At 33.9% G+C, this 19,958-nt stretch overlaps 1 protein-coding gene across 1 annotated transcript in view; it reads right to left on the bottom strand.

Moving 5' to 3' along the window:
- Positions 1-19,958, bottom strand: part of PACRG (parkin coregulated) — a 210,668-nt gene that overhangs the window by 96,471 nt on the left and 94,239 nt on the right. Inside the window, exon 3 of the mRNA XM_059469672.1 lies at positions 7,628-7,799. Within this exon, the coding sequence (XP_059325655.1) occupies positions 7,628-7,799 (172 nt within the window). The remainder of the gene's footprint in view (positions 1-7,627; positions 7,800-19,958) is intronic.

The raw sequence follows: 19,958 nt of genomic DNA, 5'->3' as shown, positions 1-19,958 counted from the left end.
CATTTTAGAAAACATTCTAGGCTGTTGCCTCTTGGCCTAGAAGTCTGCTGAATCTGTTATTGTGAAGACATGGATCTTCACAATAACTGCAAAGTGCACAAATGGTTTGCTTCTCAGGTAAAGATACATTTCTGCTCCCTGAAGGATTATGAGAGGACTTTCCTCCCTCATCAGTACATATTTTTCTTTGGTCCTTTAGCTACTGTAGCATTCTCTTAAGCAGCAAAAAACCCCAACCCAATAAATTGACTCTGTTGCTTGGTAGTTTTGATGTTTTCTACTTTAATGGTATGAACTAAAGATTTTGCTTCTGATTTAGGATATACTTTTCCAAGAAATCCTCCAGCTTAAATAATAGCTCAATTGAAGTATATAATGAAGTATTTTTCATTCAAACATACATTATTTCGTACTGATATAGCTTTTCCAGACAAATATTTTCTGAAGTTCATAATAACTTTCTTAATTAAAGAAAATTTTACAATGATATCAGCTTAATATCTGCTTTAAAAGCTCAGTATCTGAGTTTGTTCTATTTCTACCATTCAAAGCCAAAGAGGGAGATAGCTATGAAGTTTGAAAGCATATTTAAAACACCATAGTGCTGTTTATTAAAGCTTATTCCCAATGAGACAATATAAGATACCAATTCATTGACTTCAGCGAAGACTTTAATGCTGTCTAGCCTCTGTTCTAGGTCAGCCTTCACAAGGCATCAATGTTAATTCACTGTATTTTTAATTTCAGAAAAATTTTATTGGTAATTCATGTAAACTGATGTAAATTTAGTGTTTCTTTTGTTAATTTCCATTAAGAGCAAAAACTTTCCTTAAGATATATGCCACTTGTTTTCTTATCCATTTACTAGATGTTTACATACAAAGCAATAGAAATAATTATTTTAAAACATTCAAATCTTTTTCTTGAGTAACTCCTTACCTCTCAAAGACCTAGAAATTATATAAGTTGATATCTTTTATTTTTATGTGGCAGTTTGGAAAATCCTATCTCAGTCCCAGACATTTTCTATAATAGAAGCCACAGTTCTCATCTGACAGATAAAATTGATAGATTCTATAAGTCAGGAAACATGACAGCATTTCTCCCAATGCACAGTGGATCTTTATCATGACACAATGTAGTTCCACTGAAGAGAAGAGAGCAAATCAGAACATTTTCTCCCAGATAGCACATTGATATCCTGAGCTTTACAGAATCAAATCAGTTTGCCTAAACTTCTGTCTCTTCTCAACTACTAACTCTAGATTTTGGTCGTGATATTAAAAGTTATGTTGATAATGTAATTCTTCTCTTCAACATCTTTTTCAAATACCATGTGAATCTATGCTTAGAAGAGCACCAACATTTTCCATTTAGGTCTTGCAACCAAACATTAAAACCAATTTATTTTGCATTCATATCTCTCACTCAATTGGTAAATGAGGCAACAGTTTAAGACAACTCTTTGCCTGAAGCAGAACAAGATACCATCCTGTGAGGTAAAAAGCACTCAGGGTGAAAATGCTTGACTGCTGTGATCTACTTAATCCTGTTAACTAAGGTCCTATTTTAAATTCACAGAGTTAGGTTTAAAGAAGTCCTAACATGAAATGTTCTCAAAATGCAGTTGAATAAAGTGATACATACTTTTAGAAAATTTTGTTCAAAATCTTCAAAGTGCATAATACTTAACTACCTGTACTTATATAATAGTATTATGCTAAACTTAGAGAACAGTAATGAAGACTGTTACAAAACACAGCATTTCAATCAAGAGTGAATAAAAACCAGAATAAGAACCTTGTGCTCTGTACCTTTTAGAAGTCCAGAAAGAGCCTGATCCAAATAATGCAGATGTACAAAAATTTCTTTCTGTACAACTAAAGAATGATGTGTTACAGTGAAGCAATGGGAAGGATAAATAGGGGGTAAGACATGAAAATTTTATGCCAATTTTGTCATCAAAGACCTTTTTTTGTAAAGCTAATCTAAGGCACAGAAAATGCTAAGATACATAGCAAAACACTGATGCTTTCAAAAAACATTATATAGAAAAATATGGAAGGAAAAGTCAGTCAGCTTTAGCTGTGCTTCTAATTGTAGCATTTTACTACATCAGCTCCTATAAAGCTTGAATTCTATTAATATTTGTGGACCCAGTTTAATAAAATAGCATTGGGACTTAGAAGAGAGTCCCAAAAACCTGCTTATTGACTATGCCAGTCTAGAGTTTCTATCCATTCCTAGGTGTACATTCCTTTTTCTGTGCTAAGATACTAAAACTGCATTGAGTATCCACTGTCCTGATGAAAACAGGTCTGCTATCACTGAAATGTGACATTTTCTAAAGGTTCCATTTAGAAAAAAGGTCTGCAGAATCAAAGTACAGGCATCTGTACTGCAAATCCTAATCTAGCATTCTAAATGTTCTCTAGCTCATGGAAGAAGAAGAATGTGCTAGAACAGTTTTCTTAGACTTTCAAAAGGAATTTAATAGGGTCCCTCACTGAACCTCCATGGCATCCATGGAAATAAATACTGACTTAGAGATAGAAACCGTGGGCAGAGGAAGAATATCACTAGTAAGGCCTTGCAGGAATCTGTGCTGAATTTCATCCTTTTCACTAGATCCAAATGTGATTTGGAAGAGTCTTCACTGATGATAACAAAGATTTCTGATGATATCAAGTTATTCCAGATACCAAAGACAAGGACTGACTCTGAAGAACTGTAGAGAAAAACTGGGCGATAAAATTGCAGATGAAATTCATTACTAATAGATGCTAAATATAATACATTTATGAATTCAGGAATAAATACCTCTAACTCCAACTTTAAAACTCAGAGATGTTAATTACAGATTTCACTTACCAAACATGGATGAGATTTATCTTTATTGAATAAGGAACACAGTTTCTCCTCATAGAAAAGAGCAAAGAGGATAATAAAGGAGCTACTTCCTAAAGCAGTTGAAAATACCTGAAATGACCAGTTTTGGGCAGAAGAATCAAACATAAACCTAATTGCAACTACTTGTACTGGCTGATGAAACCTGCAGGGGAAATGCTTTAGTATTTGAATATCAGAACAATTTAAAAAAATCAGAGATCTTTGATTTCTTTAAAAGCATTTTAAGTCTATAAAAGCCTGCTTGTTTGCTTTTATCTTTCAGTTTGTGACCTTAATAACCAGTACTGGTTCTCAAGAACAGTCAGCCAGGAGGAAAATTACAATAGATTAGTGTTTTAACTTACTTTCTGTAGGTGAGAGAAATCAACTTATATGATTTGCAGAAAGAAAATGACAACAGACCAGAAAACCATATTTATTCCATAAAAACACTGCAGAACTTTGTGAAAGGAAGCATTTAACAGTCATTAAGTACTCCTAAATACTGTGAATATATGAGAACTACGAATATGCTTAGAACAACTGCTAGCAACACATTCAACTTTACATATCTAAATGCAAAAGTGACACTGATTGGACATTAAATAGGAATTAACTACACTGTAATCCAAGACAACATTTCTCATGCAAATAGAATGAACAATAAGAAAATGGAAATCAAGTGCAAACAGAATGTGAACAATAAGAAAAGAGAAATCAGTTTCATTTGGAATTTTTATTAAACATTAAAAAGGACTCTGTAGGTGACACTGAGATAGGAGTGCTCTATTCAATTCTCTAAATCTGACTCACAAAAATATCTATTACCTTAATTAAATATTTTTAACAAAGTTTAAGGTATCCTTGATTTACTGTATCACAGAAGTTATGTTTAACAACATGGTAAAAGTCTCAAGAAGGAAAACTTCAGTGTTCCTTAGGATGGAGATTATTCTTTCTGGACTCAATCAAAAGAACTGGCCTGCTGACTGGAACTGTGTAGAAACAATACTTCCTTCTAAGTTACAAGTGCAAAGATGAGAGCTTTTCTAGCTTTAGGCCTAAGTTCAGATTGTCTACATATCTGTTTTAGGATTCACAGCAAAGAACAGAGAAGATTCTGGCAAGTGGGTGACCCAAGATACTTAAGTGTTTAATTTCACATTATTATCTTCATTAGCAGAACTATATGATGATCCTGTTGATCATTTCTAGCCATTCACTCCAATGTCTGTGCTATGATGTACTGTTCCTTCATATATGGGAGTGCATTTATAAATTAAGACTATTGAAATGATTTGATTTTAAAAGTAATGCTACTTTAAAAATAATTTTGGTTTATTTTACAGTTGGGTTCTTTAGCTATTTTTTTTATTGTTGTTTTTACACATCTAGATGAAAATATCACCAGGTTGCTCCATAAACAATTGCATTAGCAAAAGTCAGAGTGTGGGAGCTGGAACAATTGGTGATTTTATGCATGCAGGGGTTGAAGACTCCTACAACTACATTGCAAGCAAAGCAAATGTGAATGGCAGCATGCTTGCTGCCTCTGAAAGCAGAGGAGGTGCTTCCATGCACTGTGTTGCATGTCCCTGATGTTACTCATAGAAACAATAGACAAAGGTGCAGAAACTTCTGGCTCCCTCATTGTTTACGTCTGCATGTGTGTCTCATGCAGAGAACATCGGGGAACCCTGAAGTCGGGAATCTGAGAGTTGCAGGAACCTAACAAAAGCCAGAAAAAGGACTTAAGGCTTTTCCGATCCATTTGTTATGGGAAATGTAATATTAAAAGTACTAATTTTTCCCAAAAATGAACATCAGAAGGAATTTTACACTCCCATAACGACCACAGAGAAGAACATAGAAAGGCTAGACAGACTCCTCTGTTTCCTAAAAATAAAGGAACCCTCATGTAACCTACAGACATCTGTTTGCTAACCCAGGGTGCTGTGCCTGGGTTCTGTTCAGCTCTCTGCCACCAATCCAGTCTGCAATGTGGGGCAAAATTAGCCTCCTTCTTCTACTTTTTTACCTGTGTGTAATATGAAAATAGCAATATGGATCTTCCTGGTGAAGAAGGTATCTGGCTGTTTATTGTGCATCAGAACTTTCATGATACTGCTGCAAAGTACTTTGCTATTTGCCATATATCTCAATTTATATATCTTTGCTGAAGTCGAAATAACTCAGCCAATGGGTTTGCCTATATCTTCTGTGAAAGGGAGCAAAAAGTCCTATATCTTAAGTAATCCCATTTTCTGTGTTTGTGCTATATTTATTTTTAGTTGGATTCCTTCCAAGTTTGACATAAACAGGTAATTTGTTTCTTCTGCGTTTTATGTCATGCAATGACTGCATTTATAAACTATTTTATAATGTTTTTCCAGTGCATGATACAATATATTCTGAATTTATATTTTGAGAAATCAAAATATATTTTGAACATTTTTCTCTCTCAGAAATTAATGCCTCCAACCTGAGGGATGTTTTCTTCCTCTGAATTTCCAGTAAAAATATTCCTTCTAGTAAAAAAGGTCCTTCCAGTGTGACAAACAAAAAAAAAGGAATTATTTTTTAACTGAATGCATTCTTCTTCATTATTTTAATCATGTTTCAGGTATTTTAGAAGAGAATCCATGCCTGTTCAATTCAATTGCCTGTCGTTTTTTAAGTCACTGCTTGTTTAACAAGAAGAAGATTGAAAGGATTTGGGCTTAGAATAACCCACAGATGGATTAAATAATATTATTTTCATTTTTAATGATATAGTGTTCAAATGTGTGATCTTTAAGCAAGGATGGCTGGAAGACAAATTCCTCCTTAAATCATTAAAATATAATACAGAATTCTAATATTTAATTTAAATGCTTTTGAGAACATTCAGGTCTTTACTAACATATTCCTTTGATGACTATGCAGGAGAGAAAACTGCTTTTAAAAGCATTCTATCTGTAGAGTTGTTTTTCTGACCTTCTTTTAGCCTTTTCCCCTAGATCATACATATTAACTTTCCTAACAATCAACTGATTCACTCTTCACAGTAAAAAATATGGTAGTAGTCTAGAAGAAGACTGCTTAATCAGAAATAACTCACCCAGTGGGACACTTTAGAGACAGTAATCTGCATAAAACATAGCTGAGTTTATTGTGGATGCTGAGTCACAGAAATGTATAGCTACGACTACACTGCTGTATTACACAGTCATAGCAAGTTAAAAAACTCTTAAAAGTACACATTTTCAGACTCCTGGAGATGGTGGGTGGTGTCTTCTTTTACTATTAGTATGGCTTTAATTAGGAAGAAGCCTTTATCATTGATAACGCTTAGACTCTTCACATATTAAAACTGATAGAGAAGTATTTTTAAAATAAAAAATAAGCACTTTAGAATAAAGCAGAAACAACAACTAAATCTAGCTAGCAGATTCTTGAATGTGTTCCAGCACCATAAATTATGACTTAACACTACATATCAAACCCATAAAAATATCCTTAACTAGAAAACTCTTTCTAATTCTAAATGCTATGTAACATAAAGCTTCCAGGTAATTAAATCTAAGCTAGACTCTGTTTTCAGAAAGATTTTTAAATCCCAACTGAGGAAATGCTGTCACAAACCTGCAGTCTTTTCCAAAGAAATTTCACCTTTCAAAAAACATGATACTACTGCAAATATATTTGGGTGATGTTGGCAATACAGTTCTGAAGAAATGATATCATTCCTCTCCTTACGTGTTTCCCCTTCAGAGTGAAAAAATGGTAACATTGTTTTCATAACCTTTCTCAAGTGTCACAGAGTAAACATTCTGAATATTATATAATCCTTTTGACATTTTCAAAACTACGGTAAGATAGAGATAGCGACATCTATAATCAATCTTTTTAAATTGAGAAAAAATTGAATGAAAAAACCACAATTCTGACCCTTCCCACACTATTATTTCAGTATTATCAGGCTCCAAACTATATTCACCTCCTGTTTTACAAAACTGTATTTAATGCTGAACTGTCTCATGGATAGGAAAAAGAGCAGCAATGATACCATTAATGATTAATCACAAAAAAGAAGCCAAGTTTAACAAAAATGAGCATATATTCATATAAGTGTAGCATGCAGATTTAAGAATCACCATAACTAACTAGACAATGATGATGGTTCAGAATAATATCTCTTCAAGGTATTGACCTAAAGAAATGAAAGGACAAAACAATATATCTAAAAGACTAGGTGGTTCAAGAAAATAAATTTTAGTGATAATACACTTGAAGTTTAGTGGTATTAAATTTGTGTTAAAATAATTTATTGGTTTTTACAATTTTTCTTTCTGCAACAAAACTATGTTTGACTATATAAAACCTTCAAAAGTAATATTTTTAAAATGCCACCTGATGATTTCTCCTGACATTTCAGATGAACTGGTCTGTACAGTAGGAGATTTACATTGTAAATATAGAAAATCATCTAAGGAAATGTCACTTCACATTTCCGAAGACCAAGAGCAACCCTGTAATAAGAGAAACATTAACCAGAGAGTCTATTCTGAAATACTGCACATATCAGGTGATTGAAGGCATAAGCTTTCTGGCCTTATATCTTAAAATTTACTGACATTTGCAATAATTTCTCATGTGATGTTCAGGCTGTCATGTTTTACAGCTTAATTAGCAACTTTTCAAAAATTTACATAAGATAAATACAATTTATGGACTTTTCTCCTACATGTTCACTTACTTTTTATTGGGATAATGAGCTGAGGAACAACAGGAAGAATCCTGCTTCCACCATGCTCCAGCAGGTCATGGACTCCTTGACGAGCAAAAAACTCATATGGAAATTCCGTTTCACAAAGCCCATCAAAGAACAAAGGCAGAAAGTAATGATAGTCCAGCTCTTCAATCTGTACCTGAAAATACAAAATAAATAAACAGATAAATTCAATTTTTCAGTACTAATACAATGTGATCAGGCCAACAGATAATTCATGCCACTTACACAGGCATGTTTAGTAAATAATAATTCATTTCTTATCACTGCAGTATATATTGAATGACAGGTACGGTTTATGAAAAGATATTAAAATACAGAAATATTAGAACTAAAGAAGAAAATAAAAATTAGTATACTTCTACATATTTTCAAGTTTTGAAAAGTCAGTACCAGATTCTTATATTCTTGCTAACACGCTTTGCAAGTTACCCAGAGGAATCAAATCAGTCCTTTTAAGAACAATACTCTGCTTCTTTCAAAAAAATTTGATGTTATATCTTCACTTGGACAATCAAAACAACAAATAAGAGAAACAATCCTGTGAGCACAGCACATAAATCAATATTTGTACAACAATTCCCTAATTTGTTGAATTCTGACCTAGTTTATTTCCTGTTAATTTCAAGAGCAGAATTATAAAGAAATTCCAAAGAATTTCTCTACTGTGAAGAAAAGGTATAGAAATTCTGTACATATTTTTAATAGGAATTTCCTTCCAAACCTAAATTACAAAGTATGCTAATCTTAACAAGCTATGGAGGGATTTTGCACTCTAGTTTCCTTCTCTTTTCCTTCTTTTACCCATTAGGACTCTACCACAGACACTCAGGCTAGCCAGGGAGAAACAGAAGTTTGTTTATGGCCTGTCAAACTCTGAATACAGCTGAGAAGTAACTCAACAACAATGAATTTTCTCTGAGAAGAATATGATCATCCAAATCCCTTGGAGACCAATCCATCTCTTAAAGAATGCACTTCCATCTTTAAAACACTGCTAAGCTGCTCCCCAATTTCTTCAGTGAGATTTGGTAGTATGCAGGTAAGATTCTTCACATCTAACAAGCTTTGTTACATAGGTCAAACTAAAGCTCCAAATATCCTAGGCAAAATTTGTCAGGTTAAGCAAAACCAAAATCCCACCCATTTATTTCAGAACAGAAATTGCAGTCTCACTTGAACTGTGGAAATCTGAACTAAAGTAGCCAAGAACTAAACTTTACAATTCTTGGGTAAATCACACAGTCAGGAAGTGGCACACAGATATTCTCTGTTTGACACCATTGTTCATTTTTATCCTTGCTTGACTGAGTAGATCTGATTCCTGGTCTGGCACACCTTAGCTACTGACTTCAATCTTTCATGTTGAAGGAGATCAATCCATGTAAATCAAAATTAACTGGAACTGATACTTGAAAGTAAGTATTATGCATTTGCTGTGAGTGTCTCACTACTGGCAGACATAGTGCAATGGCATACTAACATAGCCTCACATGCACTGATTGTTAATCTCTTGCAGGAGATTAACAGGGCAATGGCATAATACCTATTCACTGATGTGAAAGAAATCAAGTTCCAGTAGTGGAGCACGCAGGAGAAGGACAAAGGAAACTCACATTTCCTGTGTCATCAACATCATATATTGTTTGCTTCACTACAATTTTTTTTCTCATTGGCTTTTTGCTTTACAAGAAAAAAATCAGATGCCTTTATAGTCAATATGAACCCAGGGAACCGCCCTCACATTGCTCCAGAGAAGGTTTGGATTAGATATTAGGAAAAATCTCATCACAGAAAGTGTTGTAAAGCACTGGAACAGACTTCCCAAGGAAGTGGTGGAGTTGCCAACCATGGAAGTGTTCAAAACCTGTGGTTATGGCACTTGAGGACATGGTTTAATGTTGAACATGGTGATGGTACTGGGTTAACAGTTGGACATCACAGTATTTTCCAACCTTAATGATTCTATTATTATATAATTCCATGGATATACCATGGTCAATTTTTGAAACATTTCAAAAATAACAAAATAATTAAGTAACACAAAGAAATTAAATATTGTGATTATTAATAAATAACAAGAATTAAAAGACATTGAAATTGCTTATTGATGGGGTTTGTATTTCTTGAGGACATTCAGCATGCTACTAGCAATACTCAGTAGATGATGAAAGAAGTCATCTCCAAAAGTCACAAGAAAGTTGTATCAGGTAATAATGGACCAGGAGGTCAAAAAATCATTGACAAAAAAGCAGGACCAAGAAGAAGCAATTTTTTCATGTTCTTTGTCAATAGGACAATAAAATTTTATTTAATATGGCTTTTTAATGTTCAATTCATAACCCACAATTTTTTGGTATTGAATGTTTTAGTTTCAGAAAATCAAAACCAAAACCTGTAACAGCAACTTGCATCTAGCAAAACCTTCAGATGTTAAAGAGAGAGATACAATTAGTAATGCTAGGTTGTTTTTTTTTTTGAGCGTGGGAGGTGTTTCACAAGGCAAAACACCTTACCACACTGCCTTACTGAGATGGGGTTTAGAATGTATTCCTTACATGGGTATTCAACAACTCTTTTAAAACTTAAAAGTATTTCCACAGTGAAAAATGTCCTTGATACCCATCCATGTTCAGTTACTGAATCAGAATTTGCATCTGTTTTGCTCCAAAGACACATATGACTCATTTATTTTCTCCCAGTCTTCATTAATACCTCCCCTAACTGTAAGTGCCAGTTATCTTCTCAAAGATTTGGCGCTTCTGATACTCTATGCAATTTTTTTCCTTTCTTTTTTTTTTTTTTTTTTTGTGCTTCATATATGCTTTTTCTCTTTCAGCTATGAAGAAAACTTCTCTACTCAGAAGCTTGTCAGTGTTTTTCAGTAATAACTGGTTAATAAAAGATATCCTTACCTATCAACTCTGAATTATGGTCGCACATTACATATACATAGGAATGATATATCAACGTTAAGGTAAATATGACTTCAGGATTTAAAAACAACTCAAATTTTTACACACAGAACAAAACATTTATTACAAGAAATCTTTTACAAAATAGACATATGACAAGCTAGTGATTATAAAGTATTTGTGTGTACTCCTTAATTAGTTCCAAATGCCTAAATGGTTGGCAACTAGCATGGCTCCGAAAATGATTTTGATTTCTAACTTATTTCTTGAAGAGTCAGCTGTCCAAGCACACAGGCAATTTTTACTTAGCTTTTTTTGCTCTATAATAACTCCCACAATATGGAAGCCAGAAATATTTTGTCTTACATTCTATGGTGTGAAACTCTTTCCTTCTGTGTTTACTATTTAGCTTTTGAAAGTGGCTATTATACAGCTGTTCAGAGAAAAATGTGATTTTTCTGGTTTTGCCTACAACATCCTTTTGTGTTTTACATCCACCCACAAAAAATGCTGATTAATGCTCAAATTCTTGGCAAACTTGTCTACATCTGACAGTGATGCTGCAGCTATGGATTTTAAGAAGAAATCTCACAATAACTCTTATGAACTTCTATACTAGTGGTTTGTAAATTTTGCAGACACAGCCTCTGAATTTCAGTAAAGAGGCACTAATAAAAATTAATGCATAATATATGATTAAATAACAAAATTAACCATAGAATGAGTAAAATCTTACGCTTCATGAAACTTTCAGGATCCTTATATGTTCTAAAAGCTCTCTAGGTGAAAAACAATACACAGATAATAAGTGCTGCTTTATTGTTACATAAAACTAACGTACAAGATGGGAGGAAACTAGTTGCAGAATCACAGTCAATTTGTCCAGGAGAGAATCTGTTCCTATGAAGCAGCCCATAGTAAGTGGCAAGTCTGCTGAGGCAAAGAAAAATCAGATAAAGATTCTAGACTGACAAAAGAAAAGTAAGATTTGTGGATAATCTGTCTGATAGATCAAGAAAACAAATTGTTTGAGATAATTTAAGGTATAGAAGAACTTTGAAAACAACTGTATCACTGGTCTTCCTTAAAGAATTTTCTATAAAATGATCTAGTAAAATATAAGAGAAACCCAAGTTTTGGAAAGTAGTGTTTAAGTCACATAATTTAATTTTCCATCTCTTTTCACACAACTGATTATATTGTACCATGTCTTTGATCTGATTATCCAAACACTGGATTTGATCTCCCAGAAACATATCTAACTATGTATGTACTCATTTAATGTCTTGGTCTAAGGTATTAAAATTAAGTAAAGAAACTTTAGAATTGGTGGGTTGATAAGGACAAACAGGAGTTTTTATAAGCTTGTAAAGATTTTGTAAGGATTCTTTGGTAAAATAATAGTTTCTCTTAAGTTTTACTTTAATGTCTGTTCTTTAGGGTAATTAAAAAAGAAAAACAGCAACATTTTTCAGCAGTCTCAGTTTTTAACTTCCTTTCCACTTTTTCATCCAAGATTTCTTTCAACCTTTCTTTTTTTTTTTCTTCCAATATCCTGTACAAATAGTCAAGGTGAAGCCTGTGCATTTCACAGTTTTTGGTTTCTTTCTTTTAATATATTTGATGCATAATGGCATATTAGTTTTAAATTTTCACTATGGAGCAAGCAATGCTTGCTAGTATTTCCCAGACTTGGCTAGATAGATTTTTCAATATGCTAGTTTTGCTTATGGTTCAAAACACAATTCCACTGTTCAACCTAGTCCCTAAAAATTTTCTAGCAAGAAAAAATTCTCTTTTTAGTCCGCTCTATTTCATCTTCTAATAGGGTCATACTACAGTGACTTTCAATGGAAAGAGGCTTAGTCTAAGTAATTACCTGTGTCCTATCAAAACAAAATATAAAAAATTAAATAAAATGGAAAAATACAGTTGTGCCTGTACTTTTCATTCTGCAATGAAATGCTAAAATACTTCTCTTAAAACAAGTGGAAGATCATCAGTGACAAAGAGACACAGATAATGGCAAGGGATCTAATAGAAACCATTTAACTCAGTCAAACTGCATTTAGAGCCTCTTTAACATATTCTGTAGATATTTAACTTCCCACAAGAAGTTAAATAACAAAAGAAAATATTTGCCTCCTATGGATAAATTGAGTGAAGCAATAAGAAATGTCATTGAAGTGTTACTACACCAGATATTTGAATTTAGCTTTGGAATAACTCCTCATGTAAAAGTAAAACCCCAAATCTAAACCCCTAAAAATACAGAAATGTTAATACATAATCTTGAACTTGCTGTGTTTTTTACTATGTTCATGTTAGTTACAAAAAGAACAGTTATATACTTTATACACCAAGCATGGTGCCATACGGCCTGGAATATCCCTTTAGTCAGCTGGGCTCACCTGTCTTGTCTGTGCCCCCACCCAACCTCCCACGCACCCCCAACTTCCTCACCAGTGTGGCAGAAAAGGCTTTGGCTCTGTGTAAGCCCTACCCAGCAATAACAAAAACATCTTGATGTTATCAACCCTCCATTCAGCACACATCCAAAGTACAGCTCCATAGCAGCCAGTGTGAAGTTAATTAACTCTACTCCAGCTGAAACCAGCATGATATGATAACCAAAATATTTTCTTTTCAGTTGCCATAGCTGAAGGTGACAATCTAATCTTACTGAGGTTATTGAGGTGAGGAAAATTAATAGTCAACATGAAGGTCATATGATTCCCTAATAACTGGAGGATCAATGGCTGGCTCAGAAATGGAGGCAAGTAGAAGGATATGAATTTGTATAAAATCTTCTCCAGCTAGAGAGAGTAAAAAAAAAGCAACCTGAAATCTCTTCCTATAAAAGTAACTTCAGAAATTATTTTTATTAAAGGAATGTGAATCTCTAAGTCTGTGAGCCATGCCATCCAGAAGATAAACTAGCACTTTTCTGTGAGGAGGGGATTTTAATCCTGCATTTTCATAAATCTTTTTAATTGCACTGCTGAGATTTAAATTTTTAAAACACCTCACTCATAATACAGAGCAGGAAAGTCTTGTGAAATATAGAGGAGGATCAGTGTATCAGCAAGAAATAACAGGACAACAATAAACCCTTGGATTACGGGATATAGGCCTTAATGACAGGCAATATTGAAGGGACAGATTAACAGCAAGGACTTCTGCTACAGTATAGGAGTTCTTCAGTGTGACAGGAAATAGAGTTGAGCCAACTAATTAATCATTATGAGCTACCAATATGTTGCAGCTATGAAAAGGCTAAATATTATTTAAAATGTAGTAGCTATTTCTAGTACAGATAGGAAAGCATAAGGCTACTACACAAGGTAGCCATGAGACCTCACTTATCATCAATTTGCCCTAATATAAAATATATAGAATTTATTCTCATTGATTCATCACTGGAAATTACAAGGGAAAACTGATATATAGGAACACACCAAACTGAAAAGGAAATTAAGTGCTGATTGGTTCTTATTTATTTGGATTCTGATCACATTAGATTTTCTGAGTCAACTGATTTCTAAAAATACATATAAAATATACTATTCCTTCCATACAGCAAATAGCTGTAAACTACACTTCAAGGACTCCTTTCTTTTAATTGATGGGAAGCATTATAAATAGAAGATTAAGCACTGTGAGAAAAGGGCTCTGTAAACATGACTCTGACAAATGTGGAACGTACCTGAGAATTGTTCGCACGAAGCAAACAAGATAACCTCAGTAGCAGACAAAAGTACTTCAGAATGTATGCTTATCTACTTACATCCTTGCTCTTCAAAGGCTCTCTGACATATTTTGAGAAACTGAATTGTTCTCCTTTTTCTTTATGTGATTTATCTTTATGTTTTCAGAGTTCCACAAGCACAGTAATGTAAAATTTTAGATTAAGAAAAAGAATAATAGTTTCTCTGCATTTTGTTCATCTCTCATGTTTGCAATTGCCTAATATGAGCACTACATGATATACAAAGATCAATTGCATATTTTAAAGCCACATGGCATTACATGTATTATATACACCTGCACGGAGAGTTGAAATGGAATCAGTGACTCTACTGGGGTCTGTGGCCTGGTGGTAGATTAAGTTCCACCCTCAGCTGCAACACCTAAGAACCTCCTCCAGATTCACTTAAGTACCAGCAAGAAGAAGAGGACAAGCTCTTGTCCTTTACTGTAGAACACACAGAGGACTATCACTGCAAAGAAGAAATGTTCGATTTTGCAGACACTTTATCAGACACCAGTGGACAACTCCTGTCTGATAGGGAAAGCAAAGACACTTAAAGACTGTCCCAGGCAAGGGGAGGAGGCTAGGTACAGCCCACTCTCCAAGGCTGAGTTTGAAGGCAGAAGGACCTCATGGAGCTGGCTGCAAGACTCTCCCACTACTTTCTGAGGAAGATATTTTGATCTTTTTAGTTAATTCATGCAGTATGAAGTTCATTTTAAAAATCTTCATCAGAAGAATGAACCACTTTCTTCATTCCCAGAAAACACATAAAATGCAATATGCTAGTAAAGAACTAATTTTAAATTGTTCTTTTTTGCTAAAAGAAGGTTTGTACCAGTTTAATAGGACAAAACCTAACACCCCATGTTATTTTTAAAGAATTGTGAAAGTAAATCAGGAGAGTGTCAATTGATCATATCCCATTAGTGAAACTAGCAGCCAAACAAATTTGGTTTATTTTTTGTTGTTCTTTTCCTTTCTATTTGCCAATTTTTTCATGCATAGCTGTTTGTCAAATTAACTTAAAATTATTTGGTTTTAATAAAAATAACACAAAGCACAAAAGTTAGAGATAAAGAAGAGCACTCTGACAAAGACATACATAAAGTGTGTGTTGGAGAAGTTAAATACAACTCTCTGAAGATTTATTTTGTTTTAATAGTTAAACTATAGCATAAAATAACACAAAACCACCTACAATGTAATGTGCAACTAAACTTACCCTCCATCCAGTTTTTGTCATGTTTGACATATAAATGTAATGAAAACCTGGCAGTTTTATGGTGTTGGAAATTATGGAAACATATAAAACATATCACTAAACATTACCATTTGTATTTTCACACACAATTAAAAAATAACAGAAATGACAAAGCCAAATTAGAATAGTGAATTTTCTATACCAGGAGCATTTTATGATACAGTTCCTATTAGCTTCTGACACAATATTTACCTCATGTATGAAAATGACACTTCTTCCCAAGAAAGAGCAGGGTCTGAACATTTCCACATAACCATCCAAAATCCAGAAAGATACTATAACATAATGGGAGAAATGCCATGAAAGCTGTATGTCTAAGCCAGGAACTCTTGCATCTTACTAACAAAGAAGTTATGCAGTCAAATCTTCCTGAAACAAGGTAGAGAAAGCAGGACCACAATATGTTCTTCTTCATTAACTTCAGGATGAGTACAGAGGAAAACCAAAACGTTCTCACTGCCTCCAAGTGTGCTTGAGAAAGAGCATGGACCAAGCGTAGTTTTGGAGCAGATGACTGTCTTGAGATGAGGCCAACCACCAGAAATCCTTTGCCCCATGGCTTTCAAGAGACCTGGGAGACAGCTCTGAAATTACTTCATATTTTTCAGTTATAACCTACTGGAATGAAATACCCAAGACAATGTACTAGCAACACTAAAAGGTCCCCAAAGGTAAACTGCAGACAGGTGAATCAAATCCTAAGTGAACAAATTCCAAATATTGACAGAACCCAGAAACAGAAGGGAATACTGCACCATCTGCTGGCTGACACCAAACACTGTGAAGGTGTTTTATTTCAAGAGTAAACAACGAAACAAAATAGGTAGGATATTAATGAAAATGTCAAGGTCAGATTTTGGAGCTAATGATCTGTGTTACCATAGAAAAGTTAAAATCCTCCCCCTATGAAATTCCATGTTATTTCAAGGAAGTAAAAATTCAAGAGAAGCACATAATTTTCAGAGCTCACAAGCAACAGCACGACTAACAGATGTTTGCATGAACTGTATCTATGCTTAAAACCAAAACAGGGTGTGAGTCATTCTCTGAGCCTGATGCTCAGTAGTATGGAAGATAATTTCCGTACAGCTAAATTCTTTGATTCTTTGTACAAAACAGGGTAGTTGACTTTAAATTATATACTGTAAATAGTCTTGGTAGTTGCTTATCCTGAATCACAGATGAGCATTATCTAGGCAAATAAGCACTAGACAGAATCATAGCAGGGGCTGTGCTATCTGCATACTTAAACAGTGCTGTGTCAATGCTCAAGGCCACACTGTGATATGAATGGCCTTATTAGTTTTCTAGGACACATGTGGATGCTGGCATGACCTACACAAACTGAGATGGAATGAAGAGGAGACACACTTTTGAAAAAATAATTCAATGGAAGTTGCCTTGCATAATGTCACAGCATACGCCACAGCACATGCACAGCCACATCATACAATTTCCGAAAGCTTTAGCCTATACAGAGTAACACCATACCAATTCAGAAGCCTTCAGGTGTCTGCCCACACACAAAAACATCATTCCACTTCAGAAAGCAGCAAGCAACTGCCCCTCCTGCTCTTTAGCCCAACCTTTTATACCCCACATGTTCATTTATTGCACCTGTGTGCCCTCTGTTCCCTTTGGTGATTGGTCAGAGCCCCTGGGCACTCTGTGTCTCGTTACCTTCAATGCTGCTCACCTGCTTTTCACAGCTGTAGCCCATTGGGGATGAGGCTCCATCGCAACCCCATTCCCAATTACCACAAACTGTGTGTCTACAGCATAACTTTTTAATATTGTATTAAATATATCCAAGTGTATATGAGGAAAATTTTAGGTGTGGAGGCATCAATCAAGACTATTAAGGAAGTTGAGTTGATTAGACAGTGTTACTTTCAGGAAGCTAAAAAAAAACCAGTTTGGGAGGAGATTAGAGTGGCTTATGGCATCTGACATGGGTGTCTATGGAATGAGACACCTGAACATAGCTGTTACATTGACAGTGTAATTGAACATGGCATTTAACAGTTGGAAAGAAGTCTTCAGATGACTTTCAGTCAATACATCCATATGATCTTTGCTAATTTTCAAAAAAATAATATGCTGTGAACAAATTCAACAGAAACTTAAATATTGTAATTACTCATTTGCTTCTTCATGGCATATTCATTTACCTGTGATAATGTATCAAGCTATAGAAATTTGGATTTCTAGGCACACTGCCATGCCAGCCCACAGAGAAGTTTTCTTGATACATTGGGTACAATGTTAGCATTATGATAACTGAGTACACTCATAGTGATCAAGTAATTCAAAAGATCTTTCTCAAATTCTCAATATTCATTAAAAAAATCTATGTAGGTATATAAATACAGCACTTCAAGTGGACCGAATTACTTTAGACATTGAATTTAAAACTCCTTCCAGATGTAGTTCTGATTTCCTTATTAAGTATTTATCTGCTCTCTCAATGAAACTTTTTTCCAAACTTTTCATTTAATCAAGACAGAGTAAGTCCCTGGAAGAATGGAGTAGTATTGGCAAAAAGAAAAACATTAAAATCAAATTACAATACTCAAAGGCTTTATTTTGTTGGGTTAGAAAAGTACCAGATAAAACTGTTCTTTAAGTTTAAAAAATTAAAAAGCTTCTCTAGTGTGGGTAAACCCAATGATCATTTGCCTAAGTTCAAGTGGAATTTCTCCGAGTAAAATATATTTTCTAACTTAACAACAGAAAAAGTTGGTAAAGGATTATTTTCTAATTAGAACCATGACTAGAAACCCTGCTTTAAATATCAGAGCATGGGTCTTTTTCTCTTTGGCATATTTTATATATTTCTTTTGTTTCAATGCTACATTTATCTTGAAAATTCATGTGTCCTTTAATGCTGAAAATGTGTACTCTTAGAGGTTTTAATTTGTTTACAGAGTGCATATTACTGAGAGTCTAGATAAATTTAAGAAGGAAAAATTAAAGTACTGTATTAATGCATTTTTGTATTTTAAAACTAGTCTTTAATTCTGGAAACAACAAAGAAACAATTTCATATTATTTTCCCAAGATCCCAGAATCCTTCCTACATTTTGTGGATCTTCTTTGCAAGCATATCTACAGTCTTCACAGAAATTTGCAAAATACTCCTTTTAAAATACAAATATTTAATATGTGAACATATTACACATATTGTGGCAGCGTTTGCCAATATAAAATCCTACCACTAATACACATGAATTGAAGACAATAATATTCTGAATATATATAAATAATAAAAATATTTGGAATTTGCATAACAAACTTAAAAAATGTTCCAATCAACTGCTTTCAAAAACAGAACCGTTAAGAAATCAGCTAAATTCTGTGGTTTTAGCTCAAAATTAGACTTCTTGCCATTAAAAAAAAGAGTATCATGTTTACCAAGATCATTTAGTACGGTACTCACTTGCCACAGCAACGCTATAAATTTTAACCATCCAAAATACTGACTAAAGAACTTGTATTCAGGCTAGATGAAACTCTTCTGAAAATTATGGGCAAGGACAAACTACCACAGAAGCTCAGATAAATAACAACTGTAGAATATGGCAACGATAGTTCTGGCTGATTTTTTATTTTCTTTGAAGGTAATAAAAAGAAGACAAATTTGTGGAAAGTAAACTGAATTTTTATAAAATAAGTATCAGTTAAATAAAGTAAAATAAATAACGGCAAAATGGTTGCTAGCACAATGCTTTAATATCTCTGCAAGGCTCATGAATTACATTATATAAAATACAGTATCACACAGCACAGTAAGTCAGAGCACATTTCACAGGATCATTGCCCAGCTTTTTGTCTTTTTTTATACAATTTATCAGTGAAAGATGAACTTTGCCTTTCTGTATGTTGCAGCCCGCATTTTAAATGAACAGATTTTTATAACAGCTTTTCAGTAGATGAAACAACATAATGTCATTGGATTTGCCTTAAAAAAACCACACTGATGTGGCGAACACATAATGTTGTATGTGTCTCGCAGTTACAATATTGATATGAGTCCTAGGTAAGTATCTTTATAAGTTTTATGTTTAAGAGAGTTTCTAAATTCAGAAGGAATACTGTTTTGTTTTGACATTGGCCAAAAGAATAAATGGCAACAAATTATGGACAAAAAACTTGAGAAATTATGCTTATATATGTGGGGCTTTTTCCCAATGCTCTGTTGGCCATAGCTATATCCATTCACAGTTAAATAGCATATATAAATAAGTAATGTCAGTAAGTTGAACATAAAAGTTAAATGGACTAAAACCATTGTCAAATATAAAGGAAAGATTAAAAATTTAAAAAAATAATTGGTTTCCAGGTCATATGAAAAGTAACTGCACAATA

This window comes from Ammospiza nelsoni, chromosome 3 (assembly GCF_027579445.1).
Source record: "Ammospiza nelsoni isolate bAmmNel1 chromosome 3, bAmmNel1.pri, whole genome shotgun sequence".
NCBI lineage: Eukaryota > Metazoa > Chordata > Aves > Passeriformes > Passerellidae > Ammospiza > Ammospiza nelsoni.
Note: the sequence above shows the minus strand (reverse complement) of the source record. Positions and strands in the feature narration are given on the sequence as shown.